Genomic DNA, 20579 nt, shown 5'->3' with positions numbered 1-20579 from the left:
CCCCACCAATTCAAATGGACTATTATCCTTCAGTCTGAAAGGGGACTGGGAGAGTTTCTGTAACCCTGTGCCATGCAGAGAAGTAATTACTCTGAGCTAAGAATTTACATTGTCAGCTGTGATTTGCTAATGTCAGAGGTCTCATCCTTTTTGATATTGGAAAATTATTCTACACACATACAAGTGAAGAACTTTGATAACTGCCTCTCAGCTCCTCCATCTATCAATTATAGCTAATTTCTTCAATAATTGTCCAAATGTAATAGCGTATTTAGGTGCATGGGATGGTGATGGAATAGTATTTTCATGAATTATAATAAAATGCAAACGAATGGCATATTGGCTTCATATCTCAGAGTGTGGCTGTATAACCCAGCCTGATGCAACTGGGGTAATTGCTCCTTTTATGGCACGGTCTGTCTGTTAAGTTTCTTTCCTCTCTAGTCATCTATGCACAGGCTCTATACAAATGAGAACCTTTAGTGTTGCTCATCTGCAACCATCATCTACTTCAGGATTTACCAGATTTTGCTAATCATAGAGCAAACTCCTGGCCCCTATTGGAGACAATGGAAGTTTTGCCACTGACTAGATAATGGCCAAGATTCCACCACCCTAATGTTTATATACTTCAGCTCATGGAAGCCTTGAGATCCTTTGCTATCGTTGCCCCTTTGGCCCAAGTGGTTAGCCTATGTACAGGGCCTTGCTAAGTTGTTTTCATTGACCTGCCTCTGTTCCAACTGAAGTCAGAGCCAGAGGAGAGTCAGACCATCATTATGCATGCTGGAAAATCCTGCCACCACAGTGTGATTTCAGGCCCTATATGTTATATGGGAAAAGGAGTGTCCATAATAAATATCACATTGCAAAAGGGCACTAGGTCCCATTGTATGACACAACAGTCTCTGGAATGGCTCTAGAACCATCATTTACATTTATCAAGGACAGCTGGTGGGATCCACAAATCTTCCACATTTTTAAATTCCCCAGGCAACATAGGAGAGCTTTCAAACATACAGCAAAGAATCCTGTGGCACCTTATAGACTAACAGACGTTTTGCAGCATGAGCTTTCGTGGGTGAATACCCACTTCGTCGGATGCAAGAGTGGAAATTTCCAGGGGCAGGTAAATATAAGCAAGCAAGAAGCAAGCTAGAGATAACGAGGTTAGATCAATCAGGGAGGATGAGGCCCTGTTCTAGCAGCTGAGGTGTGAAAACCAAGGGAGGAGAAACTGGTTCTGTAGTTGGCAAGCCATTCAGAGTCTTTGTTTAATCCTAAACTGACGGTGTCAAATTTGCAAATGAACTGAAGCTCAGCAGTTTCTCTTAGAAGTCTGGTCCTAAAGTTTTTTTGCTGGAGGATGGCCACCTTGAGATCTGCTATTGTGTGGCCAGGGAGGTTGAAGTGTTCTCCTACAGGTTTTTGTATATTGCCATTCCTAATATCTGATTTGTGTCCATTTATCCTTTTCCTTAGAGACTGTCCAGTTTGGCCGATGTACATAGCAGAAGGGCATTGCTGGCATATGATGGCATATATTACATTGGTGGATGTGCAGGTGAATGAGCCGGTGATGGTGTGGCTGATCTGGTTAGGTCCTGTGATGGTGTTGCTGGTGTAGATATGTGGGCAGAGTTGGCATCGAGGTTTGTTGCCAACCTGAAACATATTCTCACCAGTAACTGCACACCGCACCATAGTAACTCTAGCTCAGGAACCAATCCATGCAACAAACCTCGATGCCAACTCTGCCCACATATCTACACCAGCAACACCATCACAGGACCTAACCAGATCAGCCACACCATCACCGGCTCATTCACCTGCACATCCACCAATGTAATATATGCCATCATATGCCAGCAATGCCCTTCTGCTATGTACATCGGCCAAACTGGACAGTCTCTAAGGAAACGGATAAATGGACACAAATCAGATATTAGGAATGGCAATATACAAAAACCTGTAGGAGAACACTTCAACCTCCCTGGCCACACAATAGCAGATCTCAAGGTGGCCATCCTCCAGCAAAAAAACTTTAGGACCAGACTTCTAAGAGAAACTGCTGAGCTTCAGTTCATTTGCAAAATTTGACACGGTCAGTTTAGGATTAAACAAAGACTGTGAATGGCTTGCCAACTACAGAACCAGTTTCTCCTCCCTTGGTTTTCACACCTCAACTGCTAGAACAGGGCCTTATCCTCCCTGATTGATCTAACCTTGTTATCTCTAGCTTGCTTCTTGCTTGCTTATATTTACCTGCCCCTGGAAATTTCCACTCTTGCATCCGACGAAGTAGGTATTCACCCACGAAAGCTCATGCTGCAAAACGTCTGTTAGTCTATAAGGTACCACAGGATTCTTTGCTGCTTTTACAGAACCAGACTAACACGGCTACCTCTCTGATACTTCAAACATACAGTGACTCATAATTTTGAGAGGGGAGGGAATGAGGCAAAAGTTTCCAACAACAGAATATAATGCCTTTGTTTTGATAGGCATTACTTACCACCTTCACTGGATGGTCTGGATCGATGGAGCTGATTATTGCTTATGGCAAGTCTTCATGCGGGCTGTGATTTCAGGTCTTCTCAGTGTGTGAAACTGATGAAAAGTTGACAGAGAGAAACAGGGAGTGGCAAATGTGGGGATGGAGACGCCAATACTGCACAGTGTACATTTTAAATCAAGCTGCATTTATGAGTCAAGCTAATGCAGCAGGGTGCTGAGTAGTGCAGATCAATGCCCACCTGGACCACGCTCAGGGAACCCACAGCCTTGCCAAGGAGGGGCAGATGAGCATGAGGGAGATGGAATGGGAGGGTGGAGTCTGAGCAGCAAGAAAAGGAAGCACAACAAAGGAGCAGGAGGAAAGACAATGGCTGGGACCTACGGAGTTAGGTGTGCAACTCCCATTGACTTTCAATGGCAACTGGGAACCTAACTCCCCTAGGGATCTTTGAATCTCTCACCTAATATAGAACAGGGGCATAAAACCCTTTCTGATTTGTCAGCTGACAAATTATTACAATAACTTTGGCTCAGTGGTCTATTCATTGTGAGGACTCTTACTGGAGCTATGTGGCAGCATTAGCTCACCACCTTGCCACGTGACTGGGTTAGCCAATCCGGTCCACTTTATAAATGAGGCTAGTACATAAAGCAAAAGAGCTGGTGAGGGTGGATTAGGAATTCATTATCAACAAAAAAAGCATCAGGCTTGGTCTCCAATCTGTTCCCTTAGATGTGACAGAACACACTCTGAAAACAGTTAAGGACAAGTGCCTTAAGATGTACTCCTCCTGTCAGAATGAAACAACTTCTCAGAAGCTATCTGGCACACTGACCTGACTCCTAAAGCCACTCTTACAATTCCCACCATCCAGCTGTTGTACAAATATAGTGGCTCTCATTCACGTGTGTTTATCCCTTACACTTCACTTCACCTTCTGTTCCAACTGCGCCTCTTTTATATCCATCACCATAGTGAGAATTCTGCCACCTTTCTTTGTTTTCTGCTTGAGTATTTTGCTGCCTCAATATCTGTGAAAGCAATATAAGAGCAAGATGGAAGCGGATGGAAATGAACAGCACAGCACGCAAGCAGTCGGGTGTAGGAGTTGCATGAAGCTCCAGGAAATATTTACCAACAGTACACTAGGAGAGGAGAGCTTCATTTGGAAAGTGTTTCCTCCCCCACTTAGGCTTGCTGTAAACCTTGTTTGTTTTTAAAGAGCGTAACAACTCTGGAAAGCAGATGGTCAGATTAATTCCCTGGAGATGGGATACAAATGAAAACTCACTGGCTGAAAACGATTTACTTTGTGCCTTGGGGGGTGGGGGTGGGGGGAAGAGGAGTAGAAATGAGAACAGGGAGAAAGGATTTTTCCGCTTTTCCTTTTATTTATCCTTTTTACAGATAAAAAATAATTTTCAATAAATAGTTTATACTGGAATTTACTCCGGGAAGACATCACAATCTCCATGGCAGTGAACACACACACACACTCTCCTGGAACAGAGACCTCTAGCCTCCTGGGCCAGTGTTTCAGATGGAGATGTACTTTCACCAGCACAATCACTCCCGCCAGGCAAAGTGTTTTGCTCCAGAGACGAGCATGATTTCCTTGTTTTCCACACGGCTAATTCAGCTTGGGGAATGAGGGGACATCTCTCCTGCAAGCTCTGAGTTATATTAGGCTCATGAGTACCTTCCCCCTCAGTTTGATGTGGTTTAGTTAAACCAGTCTTCAAATCCACAGACCTTGAAGAGCTGTTACTTCTGGCGTGTGAACTGTTTCACTGTCCTTTCGCTCTCCCTTTTCAGTTCCTCAATGTGAGCATCTAAGCGTTCCAGGATATGCTGAGATCTCACTTCCTCCTCCTCCAAAAACCTTGCTGCTATTGAGCCAATTGGAGCTGTAGGCAGGGGGCACTAAAGGAAAACAGAGATGTTAACGGGGCTCATGGACACACAAATAAACTGCAGCAGGAGGCTTCAACAGATGCAATATTCTGGCATTCAACTGTGGGGGGGAAAACTGTGCATTTAATTCAAGTGAAACTGTACTGAACCACAAGCAGTTTCAACATGTTCAGGGAACCTAGAATCTAAGTTATGTCATTATGGAACTTATTGAGGTGGCAGATTAGGAACCTTAAAAGGTCAGCTGGAAACAGTGACGTTCTAAAAGTGAGGTTCCAAGTGGCTAAGTTAACAAATGACTTAGGAGCAGAAGCCTCACTGGAAGAACCATAGCCGGGACATCTACTCCTAAGTTCCTTGCCCTCAGCAAGAGGCTAGATTTTGAATGAGCAAGGGACAAGGCCCTCAGGATGCCACAAAAAAGCCAGAACTAATATGAAATCAATAATGCAGAGATTGGGCATGCTTCCAGCCTGTCGGTCACAGTAAAAGAGTGCCAGCCTGAAGGTCAGCAAAAACAGGATTCCAGTCATACTTTCAAAAAGTACAGCACTACATGAGTTGTGTTGACATTCCCTCCTCTGGGCCAAGTCAGGCACTGGGGTCTCATGCTTAGACAACTCACGGATACAACAATTCCGTCCTAGTTGCTAGTTGTAGGGCACACACGGAGAGATACTGACTCTCCAGGTAGCTTCAGCCAGTCTCCAACAGCAGAGAAAAATCCCATAACACTACCGTGGCACATGTAACTGCTCTCCATAACAAGGACTTCACATGTCCAGGGCTGAGTGGGAGCTACTATTGCATGGAAAATGACTTCCACAGTTACCTACCCGACCACCACACTTCTAGGGGGAATCTTGGCCCGGGGGAAGTTGGTGGTAAAATTCCTGTTGACTTCAATGGGGCGAGGATTTCATACTCAGTGTTGAACTTTCTACACAGCTTTAAGGTAACTCAAAACTATGAAAGAGGTTGTATAAAACCACTGTCTAATGCAAGTTTAAATCATTACAATGGTTTTATTACCTGAGTTTAGCCACCTTTTCCTGTGCATGTTACTCACGCACCTGCTGCCGCCTGTCTCTCCCCACTGGGGGAATGAGTTTCTAAGCAGACTATGAAGTCCCTGCTTTCTTTTTTGTACTGCCTCCTTGAACATTACAGGTTTCTGAGGCATGAGTCCCATGCAGCTGGGAGGAATGCACTGAGCTCCCATCACACTCCTCTTCAGCCAGCTCTTATTGATAAATTGCCATGTATTCTTTCAAATAAAAACGGAAGCTGGTTCTGCCACTCACTTGCCTCCCCCAGACATGTCCCCCTTTCATGGGGCGAGCTTTGGAAGCTAAGTTTTAAACTACATTAAAAATGAGAGAAGACTTTCAGAGAAGGGAATGTGGGGGGAGGGGAGATAAAATATGAGATCAGGAAGGAGCTGCTGTCCATCAGGGAAAGCCTGCCTTCAATTTCTTGGCAAGAGAAGGCAATTGGTGATTTCCACATCCAGAGAGAGCCTCTTGGATTTCACCCAAGACGGAAAATCCTGGCCTTTCACAGATATGCAGCGGCTAGTCTCATCCAGTTTACTACCACTTCTCCAATCACCTCTTTTTTTTGTGACAAATGCTGCCTACTGGCAAGCTCCCTTTCTCTGCTAATGCTGTAGGGGAGTGATCTACCAGTGGCAGCCCTTGAAGAGCCATAAAATAGTGACAAAGTACAGTGTATGGTGTGGGGAGAACCAAAAACCTCCAAGTGTCCTCCAATCAGTACTAGGAAAAATATGTGAACTAATTTCCTACCTCAGAAACTTAATTTCATCCTCCCCATCCACTATATTTTCAGCATAGCAGTTTTCCCTCCCCTACAAAATATTAAATGCCTGAGCCAAGTTTCACCAGATACTGATACAGAATATTTAATAACTGAAGCGGGTTGCTTACGTCAGTTGGTATCAAGAAGCAGTTCACTACAAGCTGAACCAACTTGGAGTTTAGAATTTGTATTTCAGCAGAAAGTCTTGCCCCAAAGTGTTCTGGGAAATAATCTTATTCCAAACCATCATTCTAGTTCTTAGAGTATTCAGCATCTCTGTACTATTTGCTTTCCTGGCTCTGGGTTACAATGTACCTATACGTACACACACAGTATGGTGGTGTTTAAAAGGTGGTCTCTGAAACCTGCTTATATTTGTCATATAAGAGAATGGAGAATCCTGACTATATCCCTTCTCTCTGAACAGTGACCAACAGCGCCTATATTACTACTTACCAAGGGCACAACTTCTCTCTGTTGACTGGAGACTGACTCCCTGGATGCATCATCAGTGAAATCTTGTTTTCCATCCAGCACAGGGGGCAAAGGGTCTGCTCCCAGCAGCGAGTCAGAGGACAGGGATTCCTTAGAGCTGCTCCTGCTGATGTGGGGGCTCAGTCCACCTGCTGCACCAGACACAGCGCCCATCCCAGGCGACACATGCTGGGCTTTCAGAGTCTGGATCTCCCCTTTGTAGTGCTGAATGGTCTTTTCAAGCCTGGCCTGCAGTTTCCTTCTTTCTTCCTCGTGTTTGTGCTGCAGCTCCTGGGTTCTTCTGGAGAGCAGGACAGAAAGCACAAATCTAAAGTCAGGACAGTTTGGCTCTGTTTTACAAATCTTATGCAAGGGCCTATTCTTGGAAAAGTTCAGAGAGGTTAGTCTTCACTTTCCTGATAGGCTTGGCAATTCAAACTGGCTGCTATCACTTGTTTTCACACGACCCCAGAAGTACATCCAGTCTCCAGTGAATTCACAACACCATTTATTCTATTGTTCTGGTCATTTTAAGTATTACAGTCTGTGGAACATCCTATTACAACCACAGCTTCCTGTGCCACAGCTAATTCTTCTACAAAAACCAGTACAAATTAACCGAGGAGAATGCATGCATGCTTCACATGCGCGCTCATTTTGCCAATTTTGCTACACAAAAGCAGCTAAGCATAGCAGCAACGAAGAAGAGCACCAGTAAGGGCATGTCTACACAGCCTGCAGCAGTGAGTTGTCCAGCCCGACTTGACAGACTTACGGTATGGCTACACTTGAGAGTTGCAGCGCTGGTGGAGGCTTTCCAGCGCTGCAATTAGTGACTGTCCACACCTGCAGGGCACATCCAGCGCTGCAACTCCCTGGCTGCAGCGCTGGCCGTACACCTGGGTCTGCTTGGGGAATAAGCATTGCAGCACTGGTTCTGCAGCGCTGGTCGTAAAGTGTGGCCACACACCAACGCTGTTATTGGCCTCCAGGGTATTAGGAGATATCCCAGAATGCTTTTAACTAAATTATTCCCTTTGTTTTGTTATGCAGCCTCTCTTTGTTTTGTTATGAACGGGCTCCGGGAGCTGCTTATCTAAAAAAACAAACATAGCTCCTGTTTGCTGTGATCAATCTGTGAACAATCAAATGAGATATCCCCCTTCCTGCGTGATTCACAGGGGTTGAGTGAGTGTTTGCTTTTTGCTTGACCAGCAGCGAGAAAGGGAGTCGGCAGCTGCTTATCTGGTCTGCAGGCTTTTGCAGTTAAAGAGTAAGGGGTCGGAAAAAGTTTCTGATTTTGCAAGTCAGGGAGCCGATACACAGTGTTGGCTCCAAAAATCCACTCTCTCTCTCTCTCCCCCGCTCCCTGTCACACTCCACTCCACCCCACCCCCCTCTTTTGAAAAGCACGTTGCTGCCACTTGAACGCTGGGATAGCTGCCCATAATGCATCACTCCCAACAGCGCTGCAAATGCTGCAAATGTGGCCACACTGCAGCGCTGGTAGCTGTGAGTGTGGCCACACACCAGCGCTGTCCCTGCACAGCTGGATGACCAGCGCTGTAACTCCCAGCGCTGCAACTCTCAAGTGTAGCCATACCCTTAGGTTAGCAGGCCTCACACTAGTGGTCTAAAAGTAGCTGTGTAGACTGTACTTCGTAGATCCAGCTTGGGCTCTGAAGTCCAGCCCCCCTCCCTAGACTTCAGAGCCCGAGGTGCACAGTCAAAGCGCTGTCTGAACAGCTACTTTTAGACTGCTAGTGCAAGCCCCACTAACCAAACTCTGTCAACCCAGGCTGGGAGCCTCACTGTCAAATCCAAAATGCTATGTAGACGTAGCCTAAGAGGCCAGCCAGCACTGCAGAACGAAGATAACAGGGACTAACAGCTATTGCTCCATTTAAAGCACAACGGCAAATACTAGAATGGCCTTGTGTAAGAGTTTTGGGGTAGATATTCTGTACAGAATGTGTCATCAGGCACCTATTCGTTTGTCTTCTACTTTCCTTTGTAATAATAATAATAAAAACCTCTGTCCCCATGTCATGCTCTTACCTGCTTTCTGTATCCTTGATCTCAGTCACTTTGCTTTGCATTTGCTGCACGATGCTCTCATACTTGTCCCGGCAGACCTGAGTGGAGAACTCTAACTTAGCTTTAGTCTCTGCCAGATCCTTCTGTAGTTGCTGATTCTCAGCCTCTAATTTATTTAGTGCTGTGGTGTAGCTTTCTTGGATGTCTGCTACAGGGACATCTTTTGCCTAACAAAGGGAGAGATGTTGAAGTCAATCCAAACTTCTATTTTTCAGGATTTTGACAGAGATAATCTAGATCCAGAGCACAGATGGACCACGTTCTTTCTAGAACGTATTCTAGGAGTCCCATTTTAAGGAGTGAAATTTCCAGGCTTTTTACTAGCAATGATACCTCCAGAGGGTAAATCAATTGCTGCTCTCTTATTGAGTCTGCAACCAGACAGAATGAGCTAATTAAATAAGCAGAGATGTGAATTTCCTTCATTCATCTCAGCTGGGTGTAAACTTTGAAGCCAAATTTGGGAGTCACTTAACTGCTAAATGACTCCTCAGGTATACCCAAAACATGTATGTTTGCACTGGTGTGGCTAGATGTACTAAGCACCTTCTATTTATTTGACTGGGCTTTACACAGGGAACGACTTCTTTCCTGCTGCAGCAAAGTGGTAAAGTAATGACCTGGGACTAGACAAATCTAGAATTCTGCCTCCAAGAACCCTTTATAGACAAAAGAAACTCCCTCCCCCCCCCTCCCCCACAGCCAATGCCAGGTCTGTGGCCATGAGCAGAAATGTATCTAGATCTGAAATGCCACTTCCAATCTTTTCTCCGAATTTCACACATTAATTACTTACATTGTTAAGCCTTTCAAAAGCAGGAATGGGTTGTTTGTACACAACTATGGTGATTCAGTTTTTGGCATCTAGTTCTCTCCCTGCCCCCTTTTCTAACTGGGGAAAGGAAATTTCTATTTCCCAACTGTTTTTCCTCTATAGGACTTTCCCCCTCTTTCTTTTTGTCCATTCACAGACAATCCCAAAGCTGTACCTTGGAAAAAGTTCAGAGCCCACTAGTTAGTCTTCAACTTGCTGACAGGCTTGGCAATTCAAACTGGCTAAGATCACGGTCTATTCCATTCTGTTCAGGTTCTTACCATGCCCTTATGGCCACAGTATCTCAGCACTATCATTAAGCAATGAGACTAACATCTGCCACATGGTGCTTTGTTCTCTTTCTCATCCTCTACCCAGGGAGGAGAACTGTGTATGCAGCATGCAATTGTGTTTTGGTGGGGTTGTCAGGGGTTGGGTTTGGTTTTTTTTGAAGAGGTCTGTGCGACTCTCTGTTTACATTAAAGAAAGCAGGTTGGACATGTGTGCCTAGCACTTCAATGGGAAGATGGTGAGGTTTCATAGAATCATAGAATCTCAGGGTTGGAAGGGACCTCAGGAGGTCATCTAGTCCAACCCCCTGCTCTAAGGTTTGGGATGGTCCTTAGTTCCTGGGAGTCTCCTGACAGATTAGTACACAACTGTTTCTCTTGAGCAAACTGTGGACTCCTGACAGCTTAGTATATTTTAGAGCTGGTTGAAAAACATGATAAAAAACTGAACATTTGTATTCTCCCCTCATATTTTCCCCTGAAAAAAAGTTTGGATAAAATATTTCCAACCAGCTCTAATAGGTTTTCTGTTGCCTGAATCCAGCTCTCTCCCCCCCCTACGACATGTTGATTTTGGTTATGTAAAATACTGCCTACAAAGCAGACATCATTAATTCCATCCTACACCCACTAAAATAAAATGCCACCGAAATATCTTCCTTCGGAATGTTGCTACTACTTCATTTTAGTCACTGATTTTACTTTCCTGTGCATTGCACAGGTGGGGAGTAACCCAGGCTGAAAGGATGTTTTGCTCTGAGAAATCTCTGCAATAGTAACCAGTATATTCCAGCCTTTATGCTAAGCCCCATCTTTCTCTCCCTCCCTATTATTCAGAACTACCGCCCAAAGCGACATCTAGTGGTAGCAGCAAGTCCAATAGATTTTCTGTAGATTTACATGATGTTCTTCAACACCACATCTCTGCCAGTGCCTACTGACTAAAGAGAGGGGGGAAAGTCTATCAAATTCCCTCTCACCAGGAAGTAAAATGTATTTTCAGTGCAGTAACTGCAAGAGCCAGAGTACTTATAGCTCTCAAACTTGTGGAGGAGGCATCCGGGATTTATACTCAGACTATTGAATCAGCTCAAAGCTAGAAGACAAGCTGATAAAAACATGGTATTTACTACAATGTGATGACAGGAGGCAGCAGGAGCCAGTGGCTAGGGCACTGAACCAGTGATTGGGAGTCCTGGGTTCTATCCCCAGCTCTGCCACTGTCTGGTGGGTGGCCTTAAGCAAGTCACCTCCCCCTTTCTGTGCCTCAGTTTCTCCACCTGTGAAATAGGGATAATGATGATATCAACCTCCTCTCTCAAGTCCTTTGAAATCTACTGATGAAAAGCACTATATAAGAGCAAGCTATCATCATAATCTCTGGGTCTCACTTTCCTCAACTGTACAACAGGAGGGAATGATGCTTATCCAACTTTATCAAGCACTTGGCAGCTTTGTGTGGAAGGCGTTATATATAAGTGCTAATACTATTGCTACCACACAGCCCACCACCACGATGCTAGGTCTTCTAATTGCTATTCCACATTCCATACCCCCAACACACTAGACTCCACCTTCTGCAACATCTCAGAGAGGTGACGGTTCTCCAGCCTCAGGGTTTCCAACTGAACCAGAATCACCTGAGAAGACAGGATGAACACAAATAACTAATCAAAAACCTAAATGCTATCTTTTCCCACTTTTAGCTCAAATGCTAATGTAGCTTACGAAGCAAGTTCTGTGTTGTAGTCCCCACTAAGTTTGCAATGGCACCTGTACAACTTATTTACTTGTACACAGTCCAAGCCAGCCTATTTTCACATTGGTTTATAGGATTTTATTGCCGAAGTCTAATTAATGTAAGACATCTCAAATTGAATTCACAGAATCATAGAAATGAAGGACGGGAAGGAACCTTGAAAAGTCATCACCTCCAGCCCCCTGCACTGAGGCAGGACCAATTAAACCTTGACCAGATGTTTGTCCAGCCTGTTCTTACAAATCTCCAATAATGAGGATGCTACAGCTTCCTTTGGACGCCTATTCCAGAGTTTAATTAATAGTTAGAAAGTTATTCCTAATATCTAACCTAAATCTCCCTGGCTGCAGATTAAGCCTATTACTTCTCATCCTACCTTCAGAGGACATGGAGAACAATCAATCACCATCCTCTTTATAAAAGCCCTTAACATATTAAGGCTGTTACCAAGTCCCCCTCAGTCTTCTTTTCTCAAGAATAAACATGCCCAGTTTTGTTGACTTTTCCTCATAGTCCAGATTTTCTAAACCTTTTTAATCACATTTGGAGAGTGTTCAAAGGAGAGCAACAATTTGTCCACGTTTCCTAAAGTTTGGCGCCCTGTTTTGAACACACTACTCCAGCTGAGGCTTCACCAATACAAGCAGAGTTGGACAATTACCTGCCATGTCTTACATTATGACACTCCTGTTAATACACCCCAGAATGACATTAGCCTTTTTTGCAACTGCATCACACTGTTGACTCATTCAGTTTGTGATCCCCTATAATCCCCTGATCCTTTCAGCAGTATTACCACCTAGCCAGTTATTCCCCTTATAGTAATTTCATCTGGACCACAATTCCCTGGTTTGCTTATGAAAATATCATGTGGAACTGTGTCAAAAGCCTTACGAAAACCAAGAGATATCACTTCTACTGCTTCCTCCCTATCCACCAGGCTCATAACCCAGTCAAAAAAGGAAATTAGGTTGGTTTGGCATGATTTGTTCTTGACAAATCTATGCTGACTATTCCTTATAACCCTGTTATCCTCCAGATGCTTGCAAACTGATTGTTTAATAATTTGTCCCAGCATCTTGCAAGGTATCAAAGTTCCCTGGGTCCTCTTTATTCCCCCTTTTAAAGCTAGGTACTATGTTTGCCCTTCTCCAGTCCTCTGGGACCTCACCTGTCCTTCAGGAGTTCTCAAAAGATAATTTCTAACTGTTCTGAGATTCTTCAGCTAGCTCCTTAAATGACCCTAGAATGAATTTAATCAGGCCCTGCCAACTCGAATACATCTGTGTAGCGAGATGGTGGGACACCCCACAGCCCCGCAGAGGGACGAGCCTCCCCTAGGACCAATGTGGGCGGAGCCAGTGGATCCTGCACCCGCCCCCCAGAGGGCACTGTGCAGGACAGGAAGTAGAAAAGCCCAACTGCAGAGCTCACTTGAAGGCCAGCTGCCGGAGAGGCCAGATGCCTGTGGCCTAGCTCCGGGTTGGGCTGCGGCCGACACGAGGACTGGCCAGGCCAGCCAAGCCCATCCCTGGCCAGCTACCCTGGGAGCAGCCAAGCCTACCCCTTGCAAGCTACTCAGAGGAGCCGCCGAGCCTACCCCTGGCCAGCTACCCAGAGGAGCAGCCAAGCCTACCCCTTGCAAGCTACCCTGAGGAGCCGCCGAGCCTACCCCTCACCAGTTACCCGGAGGAACCGATGGTGCTGGAAACCTCCGAGGACGCTGCCTTAACACAGGTACCTTACAAAGGGGAGTCCAGAAGTAGCCCGGGGACAGTCGACCCTGGTCTGGCCACAGCTCTGCCCGAACCAATGTCAGTGTGTTGCGGTCAGGATCCCCACTGACACAGCAGCAAGTTTTCTGCCACTGTTAGGGCCCCGGGCTGGGACGCAGAGGAGTGGGTGGACCTGCGTCCCCCCTGCCACCCCACTCACGGGTTGCCGTCTCCCCCTCACCCCAGACGCTCAGAAGCCTGAGCTCCAGACTATGTTTGCGCTGCCCCGCCCTGACCCAGGGCCTGGGCCCATAGCGAACTATTGCAAGGTGGTGGGATGATACCCCACAGCCCCATGGAGGGATGAGCCTCGGCCAAGCACTTCTACAACCTGTTCTCTCCCTATTTTGGCTTGTGTTCCTTCCTTCCCCCTTGTTAACATTCATTGTGCTGAGTATCTGAAGCAAAATAGTCATTAAACACCTCAACTTTCTTGATGTAGCTTCTTATCTCTCCTTCCCCTCTAAATAAAGGACCTAGTTTCCTTCATCTTTGTTTTGCTCCTAACATATTTAAAGAACCTCTTTTTATTGCCTATTACGTCCCTTACAAGGTGCAACTCATTCTGTGCTTTAGCCTGATTTTGTACCTCCTTGCTTGTGATATTCTTTTGCACCTCTCCTTAGTAACTCATCCACGTTTCCACTTCTTGTGGGATTCTCTGTTGATTTTCAGGTCATTACAGAGCTCCCGATGGAGCCATATTGGCCTCTTACTATTCTTCCTATCCTTCCTTCGCACTGAGATAATTTGCATGGAAACCAAAATACGGATGATTACCGAGAGGGGCTCCAGTTTGGATAGGATCATGAAGCTTTCCTTTGGTAATTCTCATTTGCTCATCATCTCCAGATCTACCTCAATGAACAGACTGACTTTCCAGAGACAGCAGCACCATTCTGCCCTTGTTTTAAGAGTCTCTAAACTGAGCTGAAAGCTGCTGCTACTTTGGTACCACATGGAACAATAAGTTGATTCACCTTGATCAAGTACAGATTGTCGAGAGCTCCTCTTTGTTCAAGGAAAGCTTTTCTACCCCTTTCCCTCCACACAACTCACAGCCTAGGATAATGCCAGAGCTCCATAGGCAGCTACAACAGGATCCTCCTCACCCAAACCATGCTCAGAAATTATTTTCCATACCCCTTTCAGCAGGAAAGACAAGTAATGGCTACAGGTTTGGTCAGGAAAGCGAGAGGCTGCGGGGGACACAACAGGGTTAGAGAGCTTCCCTGGGAGGCTCTCCAGTCCCTTGCTCTGATCATGCCAGTCTCTGGATCCCAAGGCTAAAAACACAAGAGGGAAGGAAAGCATTAGCTTAGCTGAAATGCAGGCGCCAGTGCTGCAACCCCCAGGCCTCAAGGGCCGTGGAGACAGAGAAAGAGCCTTCAGTCATTTTTACCCTGTGCTCCACAGCTTTCCTCTCTAGCCTTTCAATCTCCATTCTCATTTGTTGCTCCATGTCAGAAGTGGACCCGCTGGCCGAGGCGATAGCAATGTCACGCTGGTGCAGTGCCTGAGTCAGCTGGGAGATCTCCTTTTTCATCCCTTCTAGCTCACTGTTATGAGTTTGTTCAGCCTGAGACAGCTGCTCCTTCAGCTGGAGAGAGACATGCATGAACCACCCATGAATTTTTAAAGGACAATCAGTGAGAAAGCAGATGTGCTGACACATGGGTTATGTGTAATTTTAGCATTGGCTAGTGCAGAGCTGTATGTAAGCTTTCTTGGACTCTTCTGTTAACATACAGTACTTCAATCCTGACTTATAACAAACTATCTCATCCCTTTAGTGGTCTTCTGCTTCCCCAGCTATCCGCTGGGGCAAGAAGTGAGTTGTGACTAAGAGCAGAGCAGAAGCCCATCAAAAGGGCTGAACACCCACATCCCTCATTGATAGCACCTGTGAACACTTAAATCCTCTGAAAATCAGCCCACAGATCTCAACCTATCTGTAAAGCACCATACCTGTAGTAGGGATGTAAATATCCATTAAAGTTAATTTTAATCGTTTAAATGGTTATGTCGTGTAGTCGGCCCCAGGGCTGGGGGTTAATGGTTAGGGTCAGTTAACCGGTAAGACTAATGCTTACCAGTTAACTGTTTAGTATAGACCTATAGCTCATCTATAGACCTATTTCTACAGCACCACAGAGTCTGTCTGTCTAGATACTACATAGCACTCATCACAGTAGTACCTCAGGGCCTCCCAAGTATTTAAAAATAGAAATAATAGGACCATCACTTTCTCTTTCCTCTTCCCCAGCCTGTGGAGCTGTTTGTGTGTGTAAGTAAATAGGCATGTCTAGGGTGAGGTGTCTGTGTATGTGAAGAGCTTAGTGATGGAAAGCTACATTGAAGAAATGAGGTTTCCAGTATGTTCTAAAAGGGGTGGGGTGACGATTCCTTATCTCTTGGTGGGAACAAGGTCTGTAGGCTAGCTCCTGCTCCTGGGAAAGTTCTGTTTGTCACACTGACAAGCCTAACCACAGTGGCGTACTGTTTCACCATTCCAGCAGGATGTTGCTGTTAAGGTCATAGCTGCGGTGGGGGGAGGGGGGGATAGAGAGGTGTGTGTGTGTCTCTCTCTCTCTCAGGTTATTATGACCAATCCCATGGAGGGGAAACGTGAATATGGGCTGTGTATTCCATGGGGAGCCAGTGCAAAGGGCAGAGCACTAGGGCAATGTCTTCACTGCAGACGGCTGCTGTTTTCTGTTGCAGCATATGGCTGCATGCCTACATAGCTAGACTGATACAAACTCACTCATTACACTTAAGACCCTAAAACATGTTCAGATCCAGATCTCAAGAAGTGAAATGGGAAGCACATTATACCACTGGGCCAGGTAGAAATCACCTCCTCGTCTCAATTCCTTCTACTTTTGCAAATCTGCTGTCATGACCAGGGTCAGAATCGCTCTAAACACACACCCTCTCAGGAAGGAAAAGACGGTTACTCACCTGTAGTAACTGTTGTTCTTCGAGATGTGTTGCTCCTATCCATTCCAGTTAGGTGTGCGCGCCGCGCGTGCACGGCATCTCGGAACTTTTTTACCCTAGCAACTCCGGCGGGCCGGCTGGGCGCCCCCTGGAGTGGCGCCGCTATGGCGCTAGATATATACCCCAGCCGGCCCGTCCGCTCCTCAGTTCCTTCTTGCCGGCTACTCCGACAGTGGGGAAGGAGGGCGGGTCTGGAATGGATAGGAGCAACACATCTCGAAGAACAACAGTTACTACAGGTGAGTAACCGTCTTTTCTTCTTCGAGTGATTGCTCCTATGCATTCCAGTTAGGTGATTCCCAAGCCTTACCTAGGCGGTGGGGTCGGAGTGAGACATGGCGGAGTGTAATACCGCAGAGCCGAAGGCTGCGTCGTCTCGAGACTGCTGCACCAACGCGTAGTGGGAGGCGAAGGTGTGGACCGAAGACCAGGTGGCTGCTCGACAGATGTCCTGGATCGGAACGTTGGCCAGGAAGGCAACAGATGAGGCGTGCGCTCTCGTCGAGTGTGCAGTGACGCGGCCTGGTGGTACGCGAGCCAGCTCGTAGCAGGTCCGGATACACGCAGTGACCCAGGAGGAAATCCGCTGGGAGGATATCGGATCTCCCTTCATGCGGTCAGCTACCGCTACGAACAGCTGGGGCGAACGCCGGAAGGGCTTAGTCCGCTCGATGTAGAAAGCAAGCGCTCTACGGACGTCGAGGGTATGCAGCTGCTGTTCCTGAGGCGAGGCATGCGGCTTCGGGAAGAACACCGGGAGGAAGATCTCCTGATTGAGATGGAATGCTGACACTACCTTCGGGAGAAAGGCCGGATGAGGGCGCAGCTGCACCTTGTCCCCATGGAAGACCGTGTATGGCGGATCAACCGTTAGAGCGCGAAGCTCAGAAACTCGTCTCGCCGAAGTAATGGCAACGAGGAAGGCCGTCTTCCACGAGAGGTAGAGCAGGGAGCACGTGGCCAAGGGCTCGAACGGAGGACCCATCAGCTTGGCCAACACGAGGTTCAAATCCCAGGTCGGGGCAGGGCGCCGCACCGGCGGGTACAAGCGGTCCAGGCCCTTGAGGAAACGGGAAACCATCTGGTTCGAGAAGATGGACCGACCTTCCACAGAGGGACGAAAGGCGGATACCGCTGCCAGATGAACTCTCAAGGAGGAGACCGCCAGACCTTGCTCCTTAAGGTTCCAGAGGTAGTCCAGGATGGTAGGGACTGGTACCAGGAATGGATTAAGACCTCAGTGATCACACCAGAGTGCAAACCTCTTCCACTTTGCCAGGTAAGTGGAGCGAGTGGAAGGCTTTCTGATCTCGAGCAGGACCTGTTGAACTGCTGCAGAACAGCCCCTCTACGCGTGGGTCAGCCACTCAGGTACCAAGATGTAAGATGGAGGGACTGCAGGTTCGGATGGTGGAGTCTGCCGAAATCCTGGGTGATGAGGTCCGGCCACGACGGAAGGGGGATGGGCTCCCGAACGGAGAGCTCGAGCAGCAGGGTGTACCAGTGCTGCCTCGGCCAGGCCGGCGCTACTAGAATGACGTGGGCCCTGTCCCTCCGAAGCTTCAGGAGCACTCGGTGCATGAGCGGGAACGGAGGGAAGGCGTAGAGGAGGCGATCCGTCCAGTGATAAAGGAAGGCGTCCGACAGGGAGCCTGGCGAGCGACCCTGGAACGAGCAAAACCGGTGGCACTTCCTGTTCTCTCTGGAGGCGAAGAGGTCTACTTGGGGAAACCCCCACCTCCGGAAGATTGTGTGGACGACATCTGGACGGAGGGACCACTCGTGGGAGAGGAACGACCTGCTGAGATGGTCGGCCAGCGCGTTCTGCACTCCCGGAAGAAAGGATGCTTCCAGGTGAATTGAGTGGGTCACGCAGAAGTCCCACAGGAGCATCGCTTCCTTGCAGAGGGGGGAGGAGTGGGCTCCGCCCTGCTTGTTCACGTAGAACATCGCAGTGGTGTTGTCCGTGAATACTGTCACACAACGGCCTTGCAGGCGGGTGCACGAACGTTGATGTGCAGGGTGAGCTCCTGGACTGACCACAGGCCCTGCGTGTGGAGATCGCCCAGGTGGGCCCCCCAACCGAGTGCTGAGGCATCCGTGGTCAGAGTGACAGACGGGCGAGGAGGGTGGAACGGAACTCCGGCACACACGACCTCCGGGTCGAGCCACCAGTTGAGGGACTCGAGGATCGTCCTGGTGACCGTGACCACCATGTCGATGGGGTCTCGGTGTGGCCGGTACACCGACGCGAGCCACGACTGGAACGGACGAAGGTGGAGCCGCGCGTACGCGGTGACATACGTGCACGAGGCCATGTGGCCCAGGAGGCGGAGGCAGGAGCGCACCGTCGTGGTAGGGAAGGCAACGAGGTCCCGGATGATGGAGACCATCGTCTGGTGCCGAGCGCGAGGGAGGCAGGCTCTGGCCATTGTGGAGTCGAGGACCGCTCCGATGAACTCCACCTGCTGCGTCGGAATCAAAGTGGACTTCTCGGTGTTGATGAGAAGACCGAGCCGCTGAAAGAGAGACAGGATTTCTGCCATGTTGTCCATCACAAGTTGCCGGGACTGACCTCGAACCAGCCAGTCGTCGAGATAGGGGTAAACGTGCATCTGACGACGTCTGAGGGCTGCGGCGACTACCGCCATGCATTTGGTAAACACCCTCGGGGCGGTGGAAAGTCCGAACGGCAACACTGCAAACTGGTAGTGGGTGTTGTTGACCACAAACCGAAGGTAACGACGATGGGGAGGATAGATCGCGACATGGAAGTAGGCGTCCTTCATGTCGAGGGCGGCAAACCAGTCTCCCGGATCCAGAGAGGGAATGATGGTCCCTAGAGTGACCATGCGAAACTTGGGCTTGAGCAGGTACTTGTTCAGCTCGCGAAGGTCCAGGATAGGACGTAGCCCGCCTTTCGCCTTGGGGATGAGAAAATAACGGGAGTAGAATCCCCTGCCCCACCTGTCTCGAGGCACTGCTTCTATGGCACCCACGCTCAACAGAGTCTGGACCTCTTGTAAGAGGACTTGCTCGTGAGAGGGGTCCCTGAAGAGGGACAGGGAAGGTGGGTGGGAAGGAGGGGGCGAAACAAATTGCAGGCGGTATCCCGACTGGACTGTTTGGAGCACCCAGTTGTCTGTTGTTAATTGGGACCACGCCGAAAAGAAATGGGAGAGGCGGTTGTAAAATAACGGAAAAGGATCCGGTAGGGAGAGTGATGGGCCGTCCTCGAGCGTCCCATCAAAAGGCCTGCTTGGCCCCCTGAGGGGCCTTGGAAGCGGCCTGGCCCTGGTTGCGGTGGTTGCCGGACGGGCGACGGCGATTTTGGGCCGGTCGTCGGCTATTGTAAGGTCGATACCGAGACTGATAGGCCGGTCGGGAGGGCTGTGGACGGAATGGCCTGCGCTGCGTCGCTGGCGTATGCATGCCTAGCGTACGTATCGCGATATGGCCATCCTTGAGAGTCTGGATTCGAGAATCCGTCTTTTCCGAGAAAAGCCCCTTTGTATCGAATGGCAGGTCCTGGAGTGTATATTGGACCTCCGGCGGCAGGGTAGAAGACTGCAGCCAGGCGATACGCCGCATCGTTACACCGGAGGCCAAGGTCCTCGCACCCGAGTCCGCAGCGTCGAGGGCGGCTGTGATGGAGGACCTAGATGACCTCCTCCCCTCCTCCAACATGGCCGAGAACTCCTGGCGGGAGGCTGTCGGCAGGAGCTCAGTAAATTTCGCCAGGGACGTCAAGATGTCAAAGACGTACCTGGCGAGGAGGACCATCTGATTGGCAATCCTCATTTGGAGACCTACAGCAGAATAGACCTTTCGGCCTAGCAGGTCCATGCGCCTCGCGTCCTTTGATTTGGGCGCCGGGGCAGGCTGGCCGTGGCGTTCCCTGTCATTGACCGACTGGACTACCAGGGAGTCCGGGGTCGGATGTGTGTACAAATATTCATAGCCCGTGGGAGGGACAGAGTACTTTCGTTCAACACCACGGGCCGTAGGAGGCACGGACGCAGGCGTCTGCCAGATAGCGGTGGCATTCCTTTGCACTGTCCGTACAAAAGGCAGCGCAACTCGCACCGGCATGTCCGCCCCAACAACGTTCGTA

General features: G+C 48.4%; 1 protein-coding gene across 14 annotated transcripts in view; it reads right to left on the bottom strand.

Moving 5' to 3' along the window:
• Window positions 1-4141: 4141 nt before the first annotated feature.
• The window catches only part of CEP63 (centrosomal protein 63), a 48232-nt gene continuing 31794 nt past the window's right edge, over window positions 4142-20579 (bottom strand). For 11 of the 14 annotated variants that reach the window (XM_045030067.1, XM_045030071.1, XM_045030066.1 and 8 more), the window contains 5 exons: window positions 14865-15062; window positions 11482-11568; window positions 8786-8991; window positions 6710-7028; window positions 4142-4441 (listed from right to left, as the gene is read on the bottom strand). In XM_045030067.1, coding sequence (XP_044886002.1) covers window positions 4283-4441; window positions 6710-7028; window positions 8786-8991; window positions 11482-11568; window positions 14865-15062 — 969 coding nt within the window. In that variant the 3' untranslated portion in view covers window positions 4142-4282. The remainder of the gene's footprint in view (window positions 4442-6709; window positions 7029-8785; window positions 8992-11481; window positions 11569-14864; window positions 15063-20579) is intronic. The other 3 variants (XM_045030064.1, XM_045030073.1, XM_045030074.1) reach the window with 3 other exon arrangements.

Source organism: Mauremys mutica, chromosome 9, assembly GCF_020497125.1.
Source record: "Mauremys mutica isolate MM-2020 ecotype Southern chromosome 9, ASM2049712v1, whole genome shotgun sequence".
Lineage (NCBI taxonomy): Eukaryota > Metazoa > Chordata > Testudines > Geoemydidae > Mauremys > Mauremys mutica.
Note: the sequence above shows the minus strand (reverse complement) of the source record. Positions and strands in the feature narration are given on the sequence as shown.